The 19,833-nt window shown below is 37.3% G+C and overlaps 1 protein-coding gene across 1 annotated transcript in view; it reads right to left on the bottom strand.

Annotated features, from left to right (window-relative positions):
• gap43 (growth associated protein 43) overlaps nt 1–16,564 on the bottom strand; it is a 195,598-nt gene extending 179,034 nt beyond the window's left edge. The window contains exon 1 of the mRNA XM_072262289.1: nt 16,502–16,564. Coding sequence (XP_072118390.1) covers nt 16,502–16,531 — 30 coding nt within the window. The 5' untranslated portion in view covers nt 16,532–16,564. The remainder of the gene's footprint in view (nt 1–16,501) is intronic.
• Between the last annotated feature and the right edge of the window lie 3,269 nt (nt 16,565–19,833).

The following is a 19,833-nucleotide window of genomic DNA, read 5'->3' as shown; positions in this document are numbered from 1 at the left end:
CATAATCAGTCCATGTCTATCCAAAATACTCATATATCCAGTCACTTAGAATACCTTCCAATAACTTTCCCGTGACTGACATCAGGCTCTCCAGCCTATAGTTTCCTAGTTGATTTCTAGCATTTCTTAAACAATATAACAACATTAGCTATCTTCCAATCCCCCTGTACTTCACCTATTCCTAAGGATGGTTTAAATACCTTTGCTAGAGCCCGTGCAGTTTCTGCACTTGCCTCCCACAGGGTCCAAGGGAACACCTTGTCAGACCCTGTGGATTTATCCTCTCCAATTTGCTTCAAACAGCAAACACCTCCCACTCTCCGGTCCATGACCTACTTGCTACTCGCTCACTTCTAAAGACTCTGTGTCCATCTCTTGAGTAAATATGGATACAAAAAAATCCATTTAAAATAACCCTCATCTCTTTTGGCTCCATGCGTAGATTACCATTCGGATCTTCCAGAGGACCAGTTTTGTCCTTTGCAATCTTTTTGCTCTTAACATATCTGTAGAAACCCTCAGCATTCTCCTTCACCTTGTCTGCTAGGGCAATCTCTTGCCTTCTTTTAGCCCTCTTGATTTCTTTCTTAAGTGTTCTCTTGCATTTCTTATACTCCATAAGCACTTCATTTGTTCCTACCTGTCTATACCTTCAATGCACCTCTTTTTTGGTCCTGTGATTAGGCTAGGGGGTTAAATCGGTGGGTTGTGAGTGGTGTGGCTCATTGGGCTGGAAGAGCGTGTTCTGTGTTGTATCTCTAAATAAACAGTTAGATGAAAAAGGGTCTATTGCTTTCCCAGTGTATATAACAAATAAACTCTTCTTGGACTTCCAGCTAGGTACAGGTATTGATTTTAACTGACCCTTCGATGACAAACTCTACTATCTTCATCATGGATGATGCCTAGGCATGTCTAGTCCAGTGGTATATTTGAATACAATTGAATGCACGTTCTTACTTAGAGTAAGACCTTCATCTTTGTTAAAATTCCTTTTCTCTAGTTTTAGTTCAATTGCTTCCTCCACCAGATGAAGATCTTGCTCTAAATAAGAACTGGAATTCAATTGTAAATATGGTGGGACAGCAGAAACCTGAATGGTTGAGGACTAACTAATCAAGAGTGATGGATGATGAGGATATGTACATATATACCACCAGAATAGACATGCCTAGGCATCATCCCTGATGAAGATGGCAGAAGTTGTCATTGAAACATTGGTTAAAATTGATACCTGTACCTGGAAGAATTCATTCAATAGATAGATATATAAATAGTGCAAAAGCAAGTGGTGAGGTAGTGTTTGTGGGTTAATAATAAACAAATGTGGCAAATTTGTAGAAGAGATCATAATTCCAGAGTACAACTTCTGCACACCTGGAAGCATTTGAATGATGAAAGCCATTTTGTCACAAGGAATCTAAACGAAAATTGCAATGGCATGCTGAAATACCAATTATGCTGCATTCATCAGAATTGAAAGGCCATTGCTATACTCATCAGTGGGAATCCCATATTTTGTGGTGACCTCAGGTATGTTGCATGAAAATCATGATCAATGCCACCAGCCTTGCAGTGATTAGCTGTGCCAAGAGAAGTAGGAGGTGGAGGAGAAAGAAAAAGAAAGACATACTGTCCCTTTCCATTAGGTCTGTGTGAGATCAGTTCATTCAGGTCCTTCATTCATTCTTAGAACCATATCTTTGCTCTACTCACCATTGCAACATTCATTTAGTCACAATGAAATGAAACTGTGCAATTGTGCATAGAATTATGATTTGATCATTCTTGTGAATTTCCTTTGTGCCTATCTGCTGCATACGTTATTGGACCTCATCCTCCTGTACAACATTATCACCAATGCTGTCTCTGCAAAGTCCTGAGAATTCACATGAAGGACAGGTGTACCAATGAAAGTGTCCTCTTCCAGGCCAACATCTCCAGGATTATGGCCCCAATTATATATAGTCGGCTCAGTTGGGAAGGCCATGTCATTTCTTGCCTGACATAAGACTCCTGAAACAGGAGTCTGTCATGGAAAGGTATTAGCGGGCAGAGAAAGGGAAAAGTTTAAGGATGTCCTGGAAGACTCCTGGAAAAAATGTAACATACCCACTGATTACCAGGAACACCGACTACTCAAAATGGAGAAGGACCATTCAGTGATTTATTTAGAACATTGAGACCAAATATCTGGAGCAAACAGAAGCCCAGCATTAATAGTGGGAGGTATATTGAACATCAAAAAAAAACCATTCACCATTCAAACCTATCAGGCATCAGTTGTCTCATCTGTGCTGTTTCCACCTTGACCTCATCAATCATCTCAGCATCCATCAAAATGGAGTGAAAACAGGTCATCTTTGACCTTGATGGACTATATAAGAAGATACAAGGTAAGTCAGTGGTCACAGTTTGAGACATAGAAGACATTTGTTAGTTGACAGAGAAGATGATAGATGGCCTAAAGGAGAACCCAAGTCAGTTTTGGTCTTCAAAGTATATTATCACAACACAATTGAAGGAGCAGTGAGTCACAAGTCCAGCAAAGTATAGAGAAACTATCTGATGACTATATATTGTTTTATTAAAAGATTTATCCAGAAAATTATATATTTGGAAATAGTATGCTGCAGGATTAATATAAGCATGACTAAATGATAAATGTATTCTGTCCAAATTGTTAAACAGGCAGAATCTTGCTGCTACATGGCTTGAAAGATTGCATACTTGATGGAAAGACAGAAAAATTGCAAAAGAATCTTGAAATCACTCTCATAACAACAATTCTTGCTGGAGCCATTTTTTATGCAGGGAACTCCTGAGATCCAAGATTTCAAAAAAGCATCAAGTATGAGCTCAGACAATTCTCAAGGTCCAGGTTAAGGCACTCTTGCACTCAGAAACCAGATTCAGGATCCTTTCAAGCTGCTTCTGTAGCTACATGCCATTTATGACACTGCCGTTCTTTGCTGCATTATACAAGACAATAAATGTTCTGTCAACATGGTAGAGAACTTTCAGTTTTCGGTTGATGTGAATTTGGCATTCAAAGCCACTAGTGGCATTTGGCTGCACTGCAAGCTAATCCAAAGTGCAGGTATTCAGAGAGGGCATCATGTCTTTTCAGACACTCCTTGGAACCTACACGCCTTGATTCCCACTCTGAATGCCTTTAGCATTTTGGGTTAGCTTGCAATGTAGCCAAGTGCTACTGATGGCTTTGCACAAATAGGATATCGTTAGCAAGAATTAAACTTTGGCAACCGGTGTAATTCCTCTTCCAAGCACTGCATGTGTTCATTGTTGTCAACACTCTCCAGTAAGTTGAAGAGAGCTGTTTATATCAGATCTAACCCTTTCAGGGCTATATCCTGAGGTCATAGCTGTGAGGATATGAATTAAGAGCATGAGAAATTTGTGTGTGATGTTTGTATGAGAAATTTGCCTGAAACCTAATGGTGAAGTACAATGCATTATTTGTTAGAAATTACTACAGGAAGTAACCAATATGTGAAGCAAGGAATGGGAATGAAATCCAAAGCTCGTTTGGAAAGGTATGTTTAATGTCCCTCAGGATACCATATGATCATGCTGGCAAATATCCTTACAATAAAAACAAAGGAACCTTTAAGGTTGCTTCTACTATTATAACTGATCTTATTGTGTATATGCACTCCAAGACGAATGTCATTATGAACTGGTACCATTAAAGCATTAATTGAAGGAGTAGCTGGAGAAGCTAGAGGAGGATGGAATCTTAATGAAAAGAACACATGGTGAATGACAGTCCCTGACTGTGCTAGCATCCAAGAATCAAACAAGAGAAAATCTGAAGATACTGGAAATCCAAGCAAAACACACAAAATGCTGGAGGAACTCAGCAGGTCAGGCAGCAGCTATGGAAAAAGAGTACAGTTGACATTTCAGGCTGAAACCCTTCAGCAGGACTGGAGAAAAAAAGATGAGGAGTAGATTTAAAAGTTGGGGGGGGGGTGGGGAGAGATTGGGAGACTGCTTCGCCAATCACCTACGCTCCATCCACCAGAAAAAGTGGGATATCTCCCAGTGGCCACCATTTTAATTCCACTTCCCATTCCCATTCCAATATGTCCATCCATGACCTCCTCCACTGTTGTGGTGCGCCACACTTTGGTGGGAGGAACAACACCTCACATTCTGTTTGGGAAGCCTCCAACCTGATGGTATGAACATTGATTCCTCTAACTTCTGATAATGCCCCTCACTCCCCTTCCTTCAATTTCCCATCCCCTTTTCCCTCTCTCACCTTATCTCTTTGCCTGCCCATCACCTTCCTCTGCTGTTCCTCCCCCCTTTTCTTTCCTCCATGGCCTTCTATCTCTCTCACCAATCAATTTCCCAGCTCTTTACTTCATCCCTCCCCCTCCAGGCTTCAACAATCACTTTGTGTTTCTCTTTCCCCTCCCCACACCTTTTAAATTTACTCATCTTTCTTTCTCCAGTCCTGCCAAATGTGTCAGCCCAAAACGTCAACTGTACTCTTTTCCATAGATTCTGCCTGTCCTGCTGAGTTCCTCCAGCATTTTATCTGTGTTGCTAGCATCTAAGACTGATTTGCTATGTGATCATAAAGTGGCACTCACCCTTGCAGCTGGTAATGAAAAAGAACCTTACACAGAATTGGCAATACCAAACTTTGTCACATCTTTAATCTCAATTAAATGTAGTTAAAGAGAGTAAATAAAAGGTCTGTGTTCCACTAAAATGCTCCATGGAGCTAATCCGCCACTGAAGATCTTCCAGGCAACAATAGGTAAACTCCCTTGAGGATTTAATAACCATTATGTATGCAAGCAGGATGACCACTACATTGTCGTTAGTAATAAGAAAGGCAATATCCATATTTCATCTTTTAAATAATTACATAATCATAGCATGAAGCTCAAACAAACTTGGGATGCCTTTGTCCGGCCAGAAGTCTCATCTTAATGGTGGTTGCTGATGGCTTACAGACTATCAAAGACATGGAAGAAACAAATGCAAAAATATAAATTGCAGGATGAAAAGCAAAGCTTACATTCTTTTTTTTTTGTAAAGTCCAATATCACTCAAGATTTTAGCTAGGTTTAGCACCATGGCATCAGATGCTTAAAAAAGAATGGAAATAGAGATAAAATGGGGATCAAGAGAAAGCATACAACTTTTGCAAACAGCATTTAAGCAGGAATTGCTTATTGGTAGAACACAAAGATCTTGAAGGCCATGTGCAATGCCTCAACCTACAAATAGGTATCCTTTATCAGTTACTTCATGGAAGGGAGGTTGTGGAAACCCAAATATCATTTAGCACTTTGTACAGATCCTTGGAAAGGTAATGAAAGGAAAACTTAATATAACTTTATCAAATTAAGAATTTCTCCAGTTTCTTTGGGAGAATCATTCATGTTGGTCACTGATTACAAACCAGATCCAACAGTGTTATTTTAATCATGGCAAGTTCTGGAATGCAGAGGTAGGAAATCATTACTTGAATGTGACTACACTATCAAGTGTCAGTCTCCTGAAAGAAACCAAATGCTTTATAGCGGTTCCCACATGAGGAGTATAATGTAGGACAATCTTTACCTTAAAATTAGTGGATGATAACTTTCCAGTCACAGTTTCAGAGATTGCTGAGACAACACAGAAGATGTCAGTTTGAGGCAAGGTTATACATACACTCTTAAATATTGGACCAATTCAATTTAGTGTCAGTACAGCCATTTTACAATGGAGGATTTGAATTTTTTACTTATCAATGATGACTGAAGTAAGAATATAAATTTAATCATTCCCAATGTCTCATGAAGATGAACCTGAAATGAAATTTGCTTAGTACCTACAGGTTATCACCAGTTTACTAAGTGTCTGAATTATGACACTCCTTCAAACATCAAACTCCCATAATATTATTAGACTTCAAAAGTCTAATGTACTTGCCATGTTCATTCCTAAGTAGGGGAGAACTATGTTCCTCTCTTTCTATGCTTTGAATAATTGATCTTTCTTATCAGTCTTCTGAATCCACTTATGCAATATTGTGGATGTATCATATCAGGAGAATTTTTATGTTTTTTTCTTTTACTTACAAACAAAATTAACATGGATATCTGTTAGAACGGAATAATTCATTACCTGAGGATAGCCAGTTACCTGCATTGTAACAATAATGGCTATTGCAAAAGGCTTTATATAAATGGCCAGATGTTGACAAAGATTCTGAAAATTCAATGTCACCAAAGACTCCTCCATTGACGATTTCAGAAATTCCATAATAGTTTTGTCAGAAAAGCCACAACAGCATTCCAATACAAATGAAGATGAATTCTCAGGATCATGCACATTGACAGAATGCACATTTGTAGAGTTGAGACTAATTTTTGCTGAAGAGTTAATGTCAGGTATCTGTTTAAACCAGTTAAAATGTGTGATGGTGTCAAACATTCATTAATTTCCCGAAACCACCCAGAACTTACCTTGCAAATGTAAGATTTCTATGCATTTTTGAGGGATCCTTGAAGTGATAGTTCCCCCAAAATGATTTACATTTAACCACTGATCATTGTTAAGCTATGTTCTTATTTCACTTGTCAGTTATATTATTACAGGATTCAACCCAGCAGGGTTGTTGTTACATTGCAGATTCAGAATGTATCTAAATTTATCAGATTCTCAGATCGGCACATCATAAAAACCTTCCTCCCTTCATGGACTCTGTCTATACTTCTCATTGCTTCAGTAAAGCAGCCAGCATAACTAAAGTCTGCACCCACCCCAGACATTCTCTTTTCTCCCCCCTCTCATCGGATAAAAAATATAGAAGTTTGTAAACATGTATCTCTAGGCTCAAGGACAAATTCTACACCACTTTTATAAGACTATTGAATGTTTCATTAGGAAAATAAGATGGACTCTTGACCTCACAATCTACCTCACTGTAGCCTTGTATATTGTTGTCTATCTGCACTGCACTTTCTCTGTACACTGTATCACTTTATTCAGCATTCTGTTATTGCTTTAACTCATACTACCTTAAGCAATGTGTAATGAAAAGTATGACAGTAATAAGCTAACTTGAATTCTAATTTAGATGAGAAACTAGACCAATACCAGTTGAAACAAATAAAAAAGCTTGATTTAATCAAATGGCAAGGAGAGAAAACCCAGACAGAACTGTAAGTGACAACCAGTGAACAGATAGGGAGCACAAATGTGTGACAGAACTGCAATCTTGTGCAACTTGAAGGAAAAGTCAGACATATCCACACTGACCAAAAGAATTACAGTGAGATAAACTGGAACTTATTACAAACAATATATTGCAGAAATTGATAGAGCACACACATGCTCCCATTAAAGAGGAGAAGGCATCTAAAGTTTAGGTATTCATCAGTTCAAAGAATTATTATGATTCAAAGATCCAAACATGGGTAGGAAGATCTGAGCAGTGTAGTTAACTGACTGAATCTGTAATTGCTGGATATTAATGAAATACCACACCAAGGAAAGAAATCATTCTGATATTCCTTGTATGTAAATGAGTCACATGAGCATGTGAGGTAATTGTGTCATCATACATGCTATTAATTAATTCATTGACTGTGAAAAGTTGCTATTCCTCTGCTGAGTCCCATGGAAAACATTTTCCTCTGCTCTTGTGACTTTAAGTTTTCAATTTCATTTTCAGAGCTTGCCACTTCTCTTCTGATATATTGAAAATATTGATCAAACTATCATCTGTGGTCCAATATTTGAAAGATTCCTTTTGGGTGAATATTTTTGATGAGATATGTCACATCAGCAGACCACCTCCAAGTACACTGCACTAGTTGACTGTTGTATTCTACCATATCACTTTAACAGAATAGATTCTATCGACACATCTGTAACTCTGACATTAACTTATACAATATTCCTAAAACAGCGTCTCAACATTCTATCCAAAGCGCACTACTACCTTGCATTGCACAATAGTGTAATAAGAAGACACTTCACATTTAATGAATTAATTTTCAGCTGTAGTTTAATTAAATGGCTAGACAACAGTGAAAGGAAGTTTGCGCAGATTCTGAGATGAGTGATCAGTTTACATGTACTTTCGAAATATTACTTGCTACATCAGTGTCAGACAGGATATTAATAAAGCTCACTACTCTTCACTACTTTGTTTTTAAGACAATTTGTAAAATAACACTTCATTATTGAACTGAAATCAGCTGAGTTTAGGTGGTCAGATCATTGGTGGTTGAGCCAATGCGATCAGATTGTGAAAGAGTGGCCTGCAGGTATTATTCTCAAACAAATTTAGAATTGGAATAAATTTTGCATAAACCTTGCCAATTCTGTGTTTTTGAAAATATATAGAAACGGTCCAATGTTGCATTCCTGTTTTAAAATCTTATTTGTAAGAATAAATGTTGTCTTCCAACATTTATGGTACATGTGACAGCTCGAAGTTCAAAGATTGAATCCACGCAAAGAAGTGACATTTCAGTGTAATTTAGCTTAAGCATCTGGTGGCATCATGACATGAAGACAGTATAATTCTTCTAATGCTTATAAATACAATCAATTAGGTGAAAGTAAAAAAAACTGTGGATAAATAAAAACAGAAAATGCTGGTGGTACTCATCATGTCAGGCTATATCTGTGGAAAGAGAAACAGAGGTCATGTTTCAGGTCAAAGGTCCTTATTCAGAACTGGGAAGAAGACAAAAGAAGTTTGTTACGCTGCAGAGAGGGTGGGGAAGGAGAGAGGTCTCTGAAAGGTTTAAACCAAGATGACCACGTGGACAGGCTAAAAAAACAAGGCTATATTTTCAGTGAGTGAATAGAAAATTTGGAGAATATAGAGGGGAAAAAAGGGAAAAGATTGTAGAAGTTGAAAACTACAGAGAAGGAAGACCTATCTGGAGGACAGATTGGGAACATCCTCCACTCCCAGACAACATCCCACTGCCCAGCCCCTTCCCCCAACATCTTTTTCCCTCCATTTTCATTTTTATTTCCCTCTGGAGGATATGCCCAGCCTGCTTACAATGAGGAACATTTTCAACTTGCTGTTATTGTTTGCTCAAGGATACCAGCACAAGGCATAACACTTTCCCAAGTCATTTAAATTTGATAGGAACACTGTCATCCCAAATTATGTGGTGAATGGTGTGTGGTGAGAGAAAGTTCATGCAAACCTTATTCCTGCTAAGGGACAGGTGCATTGCTCATTATGAAATTGAGCTAAAACATCTTTCTAAACATTGAAATACACGAATTATTCATAGGCAGGATAAGTTCATTCCCCAATGATGCACTGGAGACTTCAGAATGCAGAGTCAGGATTTTTCCTCTTTTCTCTGTTCTCATTTATCTGCTCTATTTCTATTACCTTGAGGTGTATGAACTGTGAGTAACAAATCTTCTGCCCCACCCAACTCAGGCAGTAGAAGCATCTATGTCGAATGGTCTCTACTCTTTGATAGACATTCACTTGGTTCTCTGTATGCATCTTGTTTCTCTGCTATTTAATACACATTTGAACTCAAGGATAAGTGTGGGATAAGTGCTGGGAAGGAGATTAGTGGGGAAGAACTTATGGACAAGGGAATCATCAGGGGAGCAATCCCTGTGGAAAGTGGAGACTGAAGGGGCAATAAAGATATGTTCAATGGTAGGATTCCTTTGGAGACGGCGGAAGCTGTGGGCAGTGATGTGTTGGATGTAGAGACTCATGAGGTGCTAGGCAAGAACAAGAGGAACTTTATCATTGTTAAGGAGTGAGTGCAGACATCTGGGAAACGGAGGAGATGCCAGTGAGGGCAGCATCAATATTGGAGGAAGGGAAACCCTATTATTAGAAGAAGAGGACATCTCTGATGTCCTGGAAAGGAAAGTCTCATCCTGAGAACAGATATGGAAGACATGAAAGTACTAAGATAAGAGAATATCTTTTTTACAGGAGCCAGGGTGGGAAGAGTTATAGTCAGAATAGACGCGGGAAACAGTAGGTTTACAAAAGATGTCATTTGAAAGTTTGCCTCCATGATTGGGAGACCACTTCAATGACCACCTTTAATCCATCTGCCAAAAGTCAAACTTCATGGTTGTCCAACATTTTAGTTCCAATTCCCAATCCCTTCCTGACATATTAGTCCATGGCTTGCTCTTGTTCAATGATGAAGCCACTCTCAGGGTGGAGAAGTAATACCTTATATTTTGTCTCAGTGGCCTCCAACCTGATGGTATGAATTTCAATCTCTCCTTCTGGTGAAAAAAAATTCCCTACTCCTCTCCTCTTCTTCTATTCCCCACTCTGGACTCTTATCTCTTCTCACTTGCCTATCACCTCCCACTGATTCTTCTCCTCCTTCCCTTTCTCCTAAAGTCCATGCTCCTCTCCTATCAGATTCTTTCATCTCTACCCCTTTACCTTTTTCCACCCAACTGGTTTCACCTATCTCCTTCTAGCTATCCTTCTTCACCTCCCCACTCCTTATTATTCCGGTGTCTTTCCCCTTCCTTTCCAGTTCTGAAGAAGGGTATCGGCTTGAAACAGCGACTGTTTCTTCATTTCCATGGATGCTGCCTGACCTGCTGAGTTCCTCCAGCATTTTATATATATTGCTTTGGATTTCTGGCATCTGCAGAATTTCTTGTATTTAAAATATATCTTTGCAGGTTTTGGCTATTAAATTAGCTCAGAGTTTTGCCTTCTGTCACCTGTGCCCTGGGATAACAGGGCCATCTGAGGCTAAAGCCTCAGCGGTAAAATGTTTGTGCTCTACTAGAGCTATTGTAACTCAGTCACAGATAATTGTCATCTTCAGCCTTAATACTTGCAAATTAGATTCATGGCAAATCAACTCTGCCCACTATCCATGCTGCATCAATTTGCAGTAGCTTCCCATCCTGAGCCAACCTGGAGGTAACGATGGATTTAGAATTTTATCTGGTTTTCTCAGCAAGAGTTCCAATCTAAAAGATCCAGTGAGCATACTGAAGGAGCAATGGAGTTATTAAATGGAGCTGCATGAAGCGCTCCCATAAATCAATGGGAAAGTCATAAGTACTTAAAGGATTTTTTCCTGCGGCCCCCATAGAACACCTGTAAAAGCTGACCATGGAGGTGAGGGGAAGGACATCCTCTCTTCGTGGAGCCTGCAATCCACCAACTCAGAAATTACCTGTCCTGACTCTGTAATTCTAAACCATGATTAGGATGAGAAATCTTCCATGAGGAAAAAAAATCAGTGTGTTTCGCTGATATGTTAAGCTTAAAAAGTCTGGAGTAAACTGCAATCAGGTTTAGGCATCCTGAGCACATCATGACATATGTGTGTGTGACATAGATATCAGAACAGATGCCCCATTGGAGATCTCAGAGCTCTGTAGTTCAATGAAGATCCTTGGTTGCAGTTGAAAGCTTTAATGTCTGCCAGCATGGTGGGTGGGAGTAGGAAACGTGCATCAAATGATCTGTGATTTAATTTGGCATATGATTGACCCCATAAAATTGTCAGAAGCCTTGAGAAGAATTGTGCACCAAAATGCCAAGGCCAGCTCTCTGAGTAGCATGACTGCACACAGAAGTGCTTGACAGTACAACCAGACCTGAGCTAAACCCAATCTGCACATGAAAAATGTATTAATGGGTAGGACCAATATACTTGCTCTGGCTTGAGAGCCAGATACTTTTTTATTAAGAAAATTGGAAAATGAACTTACCAGAACCCCAAATTCATAATAGAATTTATGGGCAATCATTTAGGTATTGGAAATCATTTTCAAAATTAAGATCTCAAAAAATTATAACAATAAAAAGTACTTCGAAAACAGAACAAAGTTAAAATGACAACCAGAAAGTCTTAACATCCGTGTGCATAAGGAATTAAGATTATTTCTGCAAACAATAGGTGACTCTCATACTCTTTTGTTGGTTTATATACTGTTCATTTTCTACATTATTTCTTTCTTCCAGTTGCCATTTACAGTGTAAAGTAGAATTGAGACTCTTTGCATTCTAAAATAATTAATCCATACTTTAACCATCAAGCAGTAAGTAGAAAAAGGTTATTCATGTTTTTTTTTCTGATCAGATTGAAGTAAAACTGAGACGAATTCAATTTGGTCTCATATAAAACTAGATTTTTCACAGCATTGCTCTAGATGCTGAAACCAGAAGTCACAAGGTGCCAAGTATTCATGAGATATATCTGTGAGAACACTGATATAATGTTTCAAAAATATTAGTAGTGGGAAAAAATATCTTGTGCTTGTCTCCAACGGTGGTAAGACAGCATCAGAGGTGTGGGGTCTGTGGTTTCCTTATGCAACATAGTATTTGCTTGAAACACGTAAGCAGTTCTGCGACTGAAGAATCCCAATGGATTTCATATCTAAATTAAAAGCTAAAAAATTTAGATGCCTCAATGTATTACATTGAAGTTAAAGAACAAGCTTACTTTATCTTGATGAAGAAAAGCATTGAGAACAATTAAAGCCTTATTTTGGCACTAGGCTTTAGTTTATGCGGTTAACAGTAATCTTAACATGGAGAATAATTGCTTAATCCCTTTAAATAGATTCAGATGTCAGCTTTATGGTTCCAAATACTTCATGCCATATTCAGTCTTATTTACTATAATCATTGCTGTGTATTTTATACTACAAATGCTTAAACATCAATTTAAGCAGCTTTTCTTGATGAAACAATGAATGAAAACATTCCAAAAAAAGGGTATGAAATGAGGATAAATTCAGCCAAGTGGAAAACTGAGAAGGTGGATTTGATTCATTTACAATGTTACATGAAGTTTTAAATCAATTTATTGAACAGCACAAAAATACAAAATTATTGAAAAAAACATTTAGAAATGTGATTTTTAAAAATTATTTAACATTAATTTCAGAAATATATAACAGCAAATGTTTAGACAATTTTGAAAACCATCTTGCTTTTCTTTCCCTCTTAAATACATGCATCTTCTTATGAAGCTTTAATACCTTCTTTGTCCTCCTAATACTCTCCCTTTACTAGCATTGCCTGAGGACACACCTTAGAACAGCAGCATACTCCAGGTCTCCAATAATGTACGTCTTGGCTGTCTGCCAGAAGGCACACAACCAACTTTTCTTTCCCTCCCACTGGGAGGCGTCTGCCCTCAACTGGGATGTGTTTTTCAATATAATTAGAAACCAGGGACATAAAATAGAGTTTATTACAATGGTCTAATTTCCTTTATACATCTACCTAGGCAGTGAAAAGTCACTTCTCCAGGAAGATATAAGACATATTTTTGAAGATAGTAGCTGAAAAATCTTCCAAACAAAGCTGAACTATTGATTAAACCTAATGTAAATGGAATGATTTTGAATTATATTCATAGCTATAATATTCAACTTGAAATCAAATTGGACAAATAATTTTAAAATTTTTTAAAAATCTAGCTGAGTAATGCCTGAACTGCTTCTCCCAATAACTATGCATAGTGCTGGCAATTGTTGGATTTTATATTACAGGATATGAAAGGCTTTAGCACAGATTGTCATTAAGCCAGTGATTTGTGCACCATTTTATATAGTGTCAGTGGACAAGGTGGAGGAAAATATGGAACAGTTCAATAGTTGACTGTTGTCACAAAATTCTGGATCAAGTTGGTGTTTCCTCATATGGAAATATATTGTTAATCTTGTGTGTGGGCCAAGGCTTCTCAGGAAACAGTTTAGACATCAGCTTTAGGTTTACAGCTTTGGTAATGTCTAATGATTCATAGGAAGGTTTAAAGTGATTGAATATGTAGTAATTTAATTATATATTATAAATATTTTATCTGTTTTGTACTAATTAATTTTGAATGCTACACAGAATAAAACCTCTTCATAAGTCAGAAAATTTTATTTTTGATGTGACATACAGGCTATACCAACACACAAAGAAAATAATGTTTTTTCATGGAATACTTATATATTAACTTGAGCATATATAAACAACATGTTAGTCTATTGTGTAATAAGAGCTCATCACTTAGCACAAAGGTTTACATCATCAGCATGATTCAGAAATGATGATGCAAATTCTCTTGAGGGCTGGCAACCTACTTTCTTTCAGATACAGAGAGCAGTCCCTACATTCTTAGTTTTACAGGAATAACAATTACCCTGAAAAATGATTGAGACTGCACAGAAGTCAATCTTTCATTGTCTATTTGCACTGTCTTTTTGCAATGGTAGAAGGAATGAATGATAAATTTTTCTATTCGCTTAATCAAAAGCCTTCCCACGTAATTACTAATAGATGACTGCAGATATTAGGAACTCTTACAAATTCAGCAGTCATCATGATATCTGGATGCTTTGAACTATTGCTGCAGCCTGCCTGAAAAAAATTTATTGATATATATAATATATATATAGTAATTGAAAGCATTTCCTTTACAGAACAAAGCATTTCTGTAAAGATGTGTGTGCTTAGAACAGCCAAATGTTGTTTGAACATCCCAGCCACCTGAACTGAGTCCAGGTCAAACCATAGGGGATGAATTGAATTAGGAACTAATGAACACTCTGCTCTGCATTATTAATGATTAATAAATACTGGTTTAATTCAGGCATAAAACAAAAACCATTACTCAGTACACATTTACTCTTTTATTGCAGTCAATGCCTTTTTAGTGTTACAATATAGTTACCAAAATTCTATCGTTACAGATTGTTTAGCTAATAGAGGGTCTCCGCCCAAATATCTTTATTTAGCAAAATAATTTACGTATATTATTGCATTGTGAAAAATAATATTAATTTTTCTTTCTAGTTTATTTATAAAATTTGCAAATTAAATTTTACAGGAGATATATGAAGATTGATATTTGTATGACAGTGCATCTCTCTAAGCAAATCTGATTTCATAGATAATATGGTCTGATTTTTGGGTGAGGTAATGGATACTCTTTGAAGAACATTGGCAGCATCAGATTCTAAATTGAATTTTACCTTATCCATCAGTTTAAAATAAATTTGTCTATAATTCAATTATATCATTACAGACAGCATTGATTAATGAAGCTTCTATTGCATATTCTATTAAAACCCTTTTCAATTGATTAAAGGATAAAACAATAATTCTGTTCTGTTTCCTGGCTAAGTCAGAATATTCAGTTTAATTTGAAAGTTAAGTTTTTTCAAGAATACCTTAATATTCTTTCAACACAATTATTGTAAAATACAATAATTGGTTGTCAAATGTGGGGATTAGATCTACCAATCTAATAACTAGACTGAGACATATAAGGTTGATGCTCATGCTGTGATCACCCATTCAAATCTTTATCATAAAGTTGGCATTGGTCACCTGTTCATGAGGAGTATTTTCCAAAAAAAATATTGTCCTTGCAATTTTTGCAAAGATAATCGTTTCATAGAACAGAATTATGGTAGAGATATTTCCTATTTGTCAAACTAAAATTAAGATTTGAACCTCCTTTTACTTATTATTGGGCATTGTTCTTTGTTTTCTTTAATCATTTTTATCTACCTTAATATTTTTAGGGTTTTAGTGTAAAACATCTTCTTTCATGGATTAAAAATTAGAAACAAGCCTGCATTTAAAAATCCAGAACACAAAGGGGAGTTAGGAAAGACTCCACCACAAGGACCAGCATAGAGTGTTAGCTAGCCTTGCATGCTAGGTGCCACTCCCAAAGCTGGACCTCTGCAGCCAAACCACACGATCGCACGTTGAAATTCCAGTGCAAGATTCAGCTAAATAGCTGAAAAACTGGCCATTTACAAAAAAAAAACTCCCTTCATCCTGATTAACACAGCAGTGCAATGTCTATGATTACTAATTTTTTGTTACTGCAGCAATGACCTTTGTGCATAACGGTGTGATTGTTTTTGATACATTTGTTCTAATTCTTAGTTATTTTCAACTAATGTGTAATTTAAATCGGCCATTGGCTAAAATCACAGAGACTTAGCATATGCTTGTTGAATATCAAACCAAAAGGTATTTTCAAATGAAGCACTGGCAGAATCCAAATGCTGTGCTGAACCTGATGCATTTCAGGTATTTAAACTCCTTTAGCTGTTGAAAAAAAATTCTTAAAATTAAACAGTCAGAAAGTCAGAACCAAACATAAATTGTCATAATCATTCAATTCATAATTCACTTGCAATCATTAAAAAGCTGCCATTATTCATGTAATAATTTTATTATCAAATCTTAGTAAAATGAAACAAAGCATTAATACATACAAAGCATCATGTTCATTTTTTCCTTTCCCCCCATTTCATAATTTAATTTTCAGAAAAGCAATGGTCATGCAAACATATCATGTATTGTCACAAAATATTAAGTCAAGCATTTTTTCCCAATTATAAATTTCAGACATTTATATTGCTAAAAAATATATCAATTTCTACTCCTAAAAAGATATATATCACTGCAGAAATGTGGCTTCAAAAAACTGAAAAAGACAATATTTTGTACCTGTTTAGTTCTTCTAATGCAGCACAACATGATGCCTGTATCCCTTTCTTTTCCTCTCCCTTCCTATTCTCTTTCTTGCTGCTCTCTCACTCCCTCTCTTCCTGTCTCTCACTCCCTCTCTCTGTCTCTCTTGTACACACAGGCACTGCCGACAGCTGCACAGTCAAATGCTGCTGATACTCTCCTACCAGTTCACCCCCCACCCCCACTACCAATACCACCACCTCCCACCCACCCGTGCCACCACTCCCAGACAGCTCATTAAATATTAAACATCACTTCTGCACCCTTAGTGGCCACTATCTAAGTGTTCACGTTTCTGGAGTATTAACAATTTAAGTACTGAATGTCTTTAAGCATCTTATAACATATATTCAGATATGTTACCACAATTTATAATGAGAATACTGTGTATATTCAGAATAATATGCTAATAAGGCAAGTAGCAATGCATTCAATAAACCATTTTCTAAATTAATTATCTGAATCCTTACAAAAATAGGCATTTATTCGTATTTTATTTTTTGAAATGATGCCAAAATGCTACAAGAGCATCACACAATTAGTGAAGTGATCTGCCACGCCCAAACTACGGTGCTGTACAGGACTAGTCTGACAAATTGATTTTAACCCTCTCATGAATAATAGAAATTGCAAGGTTTGGGGCATTTTTCAACACTGCTTTATGATTGCATATTTCTCTTTAACCCAGCTGCTGAGCATTAACCCTTAAAATTCTGTAGGTTTTTAGTCCCAACAAAGCAATTAATATCTATGACTTACAACAAAGAACAAAAAAAATCATTAATTTCAATTTTAAAATAAAAAACACTCTGCTAGATATTGTCTTTGTTAATTACAAACCAAAGCAAGGCTACAGTAATACATTATATTAGATTTTTTTAAAAAGCATATCATTCACAAAATGGAATCTCCTGCATCACTCAGCTGGTCGAACTCCTTATAACAGCAAGAACATAAATATCAAGCTGCAGGTTTAAACCTATTGTTAATGTTAGAGCATTTCTATATAAAGCATATTAAATTAATCACATAAATACTTTTAAAGTCAATTCTAGAGTAGTTTTTAATTACTTGATGATGTAAAATAATGTGAATAAATCTATAAAAAGGGAAGAGGTTAAGACAGGCAAAAGAGCAAGTAAAATCTTCCACCATAGTTTAATAATAATTTGTTGTGAATATTATCATATCTTATGAAATTCTACATTATTATACTTTATTTGGCATGAATAAAGATTCATTTCATTTCAATTGGCCTGACAAGTAAGATAGAAATTCTAAGTGGCAGTGAGTGAATGGTATGATAGACAGCTGTAATGGAACTGGCAGATGTGTGGCGAGGTATAGAGGGTCAATAGCATAGAGCAGGAATAGCACTGGCTAAAATGATCAGACAAAATACAAACACTGGGATAATATAAAAGTATGAAACACAAAATTAAGCTGAGCTCTACTGTGTAGTATTTTTTTATGCATGTGGAAGAATTTTATCAGAATCCTAATTACGTCATTCTATCTTCTCAATTTTTGATCTGGGGTTTCTGAAGTGCAAATGTATGAAAACACACTAATGTCAAATAGCATAGCATGCTGGATAAATATCACTTGTGCAGATTTCTGACATGAACTCAAAGCCAACAGTGGACAAAGACCCCAAATAAAGTCTCAACAAGCTGAGGTGCCTTAGCAACAGGTTTGTTGCTTGGCTTCATATACTTCAAAATACCTTTTTCGTGTTCAATCTCAAGCACCAGTAACCAGCCCATTCCCACTCCCTCAAACCACCTCATCTCCCCTTTTTAAGTGCTTTTTAACTACCTGAAGCTTGCAACACCTTGGAGGCACCATGTAGTTACAGTACATTGCAACACTGGCTGTTTCAGTTTGCTTCTGCTTGTCACATTTCCTGTAACTTGGAAATTATTTCTTCTCTGCTTTTGCTAGTGTCTAGGTAGCAGGAGGATGTGATTGAGCGGTGAGTGACGTCAGTAGTCCCTTTCTAGCTGAGTATGTAGGGAACACCCTAGGATATTATACTTTCAAGAAAAGGAGCCCAAATCTAATATGAGAATTAGGTAGACCATGGACTAGGATGGCATGTAGACACTCTCTTGCATTGTCATACAACTGCCAAATGAAACAATGTTGCTCTGGACCAAGGTGCAAAACACAGTATATGTACTGTAACTCACACACAATACATAAAGTAATATTACCACAAATAAATATTCATGAAGATTGACATTTAGCATAAAGTGCATTTATGACACAAGTTTGAAAGTAAATAGTATAATGCTACTGGTTCCTAAGGTTGTCATAGCCATGGGGGAGGGGGAAGGGGGGAGGGGTTAGTAAGAATAAACACCCACAACCTATCAAATGCTCCCAATGTCATATGTCTCAGATAGCCTCTGACAACCAAGTACAACTCCAGGCCTTTATCTGTGGCTTAGTTACTAAGTCCAGTGGAAATGTTCCTACTAACAGAAGACGCAGCAAAGGTGGGTTACTGGTGCATTAAAGTCAATTGCTTTGGGCAGATAGGGCTCGTCAGCTGTGATTGGCAGCTGATCTAGGTGAAAGATAACTCTGATCTCAAACTTCCACTGGCTTGTGGTTATACCCGCTCATGGGGAAGGCTTCAGGAGTAAACTCCGAGGAAAACTCCAGAGCTGGAGTCCCTAAGGCAGTCCTATGTTGAATTCTGCACTGGCTGGCCGCTGGTGCCAAACTGCATTGGTCTCAGCTGTTCCTTTAGATTCATCAGCTGTGTGGAGAGGGGATGCCTGTTGCATAGGCAAAGCTTGCTCTCCATATTGTACTGCCCTGATTTGCATATCAACTTCGATACAGACAGCTATGGCACGACAACCACGGTCGACTCTGACCAATGGAGGTTCTTACTTATAATGCTACTGTCAATTCATATGTGACCTGGGTGGTGGCAGAGAGTTCAATAATCTCGTAACCTGTGGGATAAAGCTGCATCCTCTCCTAACAGTCCTTATCCTAATGCTACAGTACCTCCCGCCTAAAACTAGGGGGTCAAAGAGATTGTGGGATGGATGAGAAGGATCCTAGACAATGCTAAAGGCCCTGCATACACAATGCTCCTGAAGCTTGACATGATCCAGAATCATGCATAACATCTGCCACCTTTCCTTCTTTTAGCACATACTTTATGTATTAGAGCCTTGGAGGACTGTTTGTGTTTGGATGGTCAACTCAACATTGAACATTTTATGGTGTGGATCAGGAGATTCACTGTAGGGTAGCAGACCCTGTAATGCTTGCTTTAAATGAAGGCA

The sequence above is a fragment of the Mobula birostris genome, chromosome 6 (assembly GCF_030028105.1).
Source record: "Mobula birostris isolate sMobBir1 chromosome 6, sMobBir1.hap1, whole genome shotgun sequence".
Taxonomy (NCBI): domain Eukaryota; kingdom Metazoa; phylum Chordata; class Chondrichthyes; order Myliobatiformes; family Myliobatidae; genus Mobula; species Mobula birostris.
This window is presented reverse-complemented; position numbering and strand designations above follow the sequence as displayed.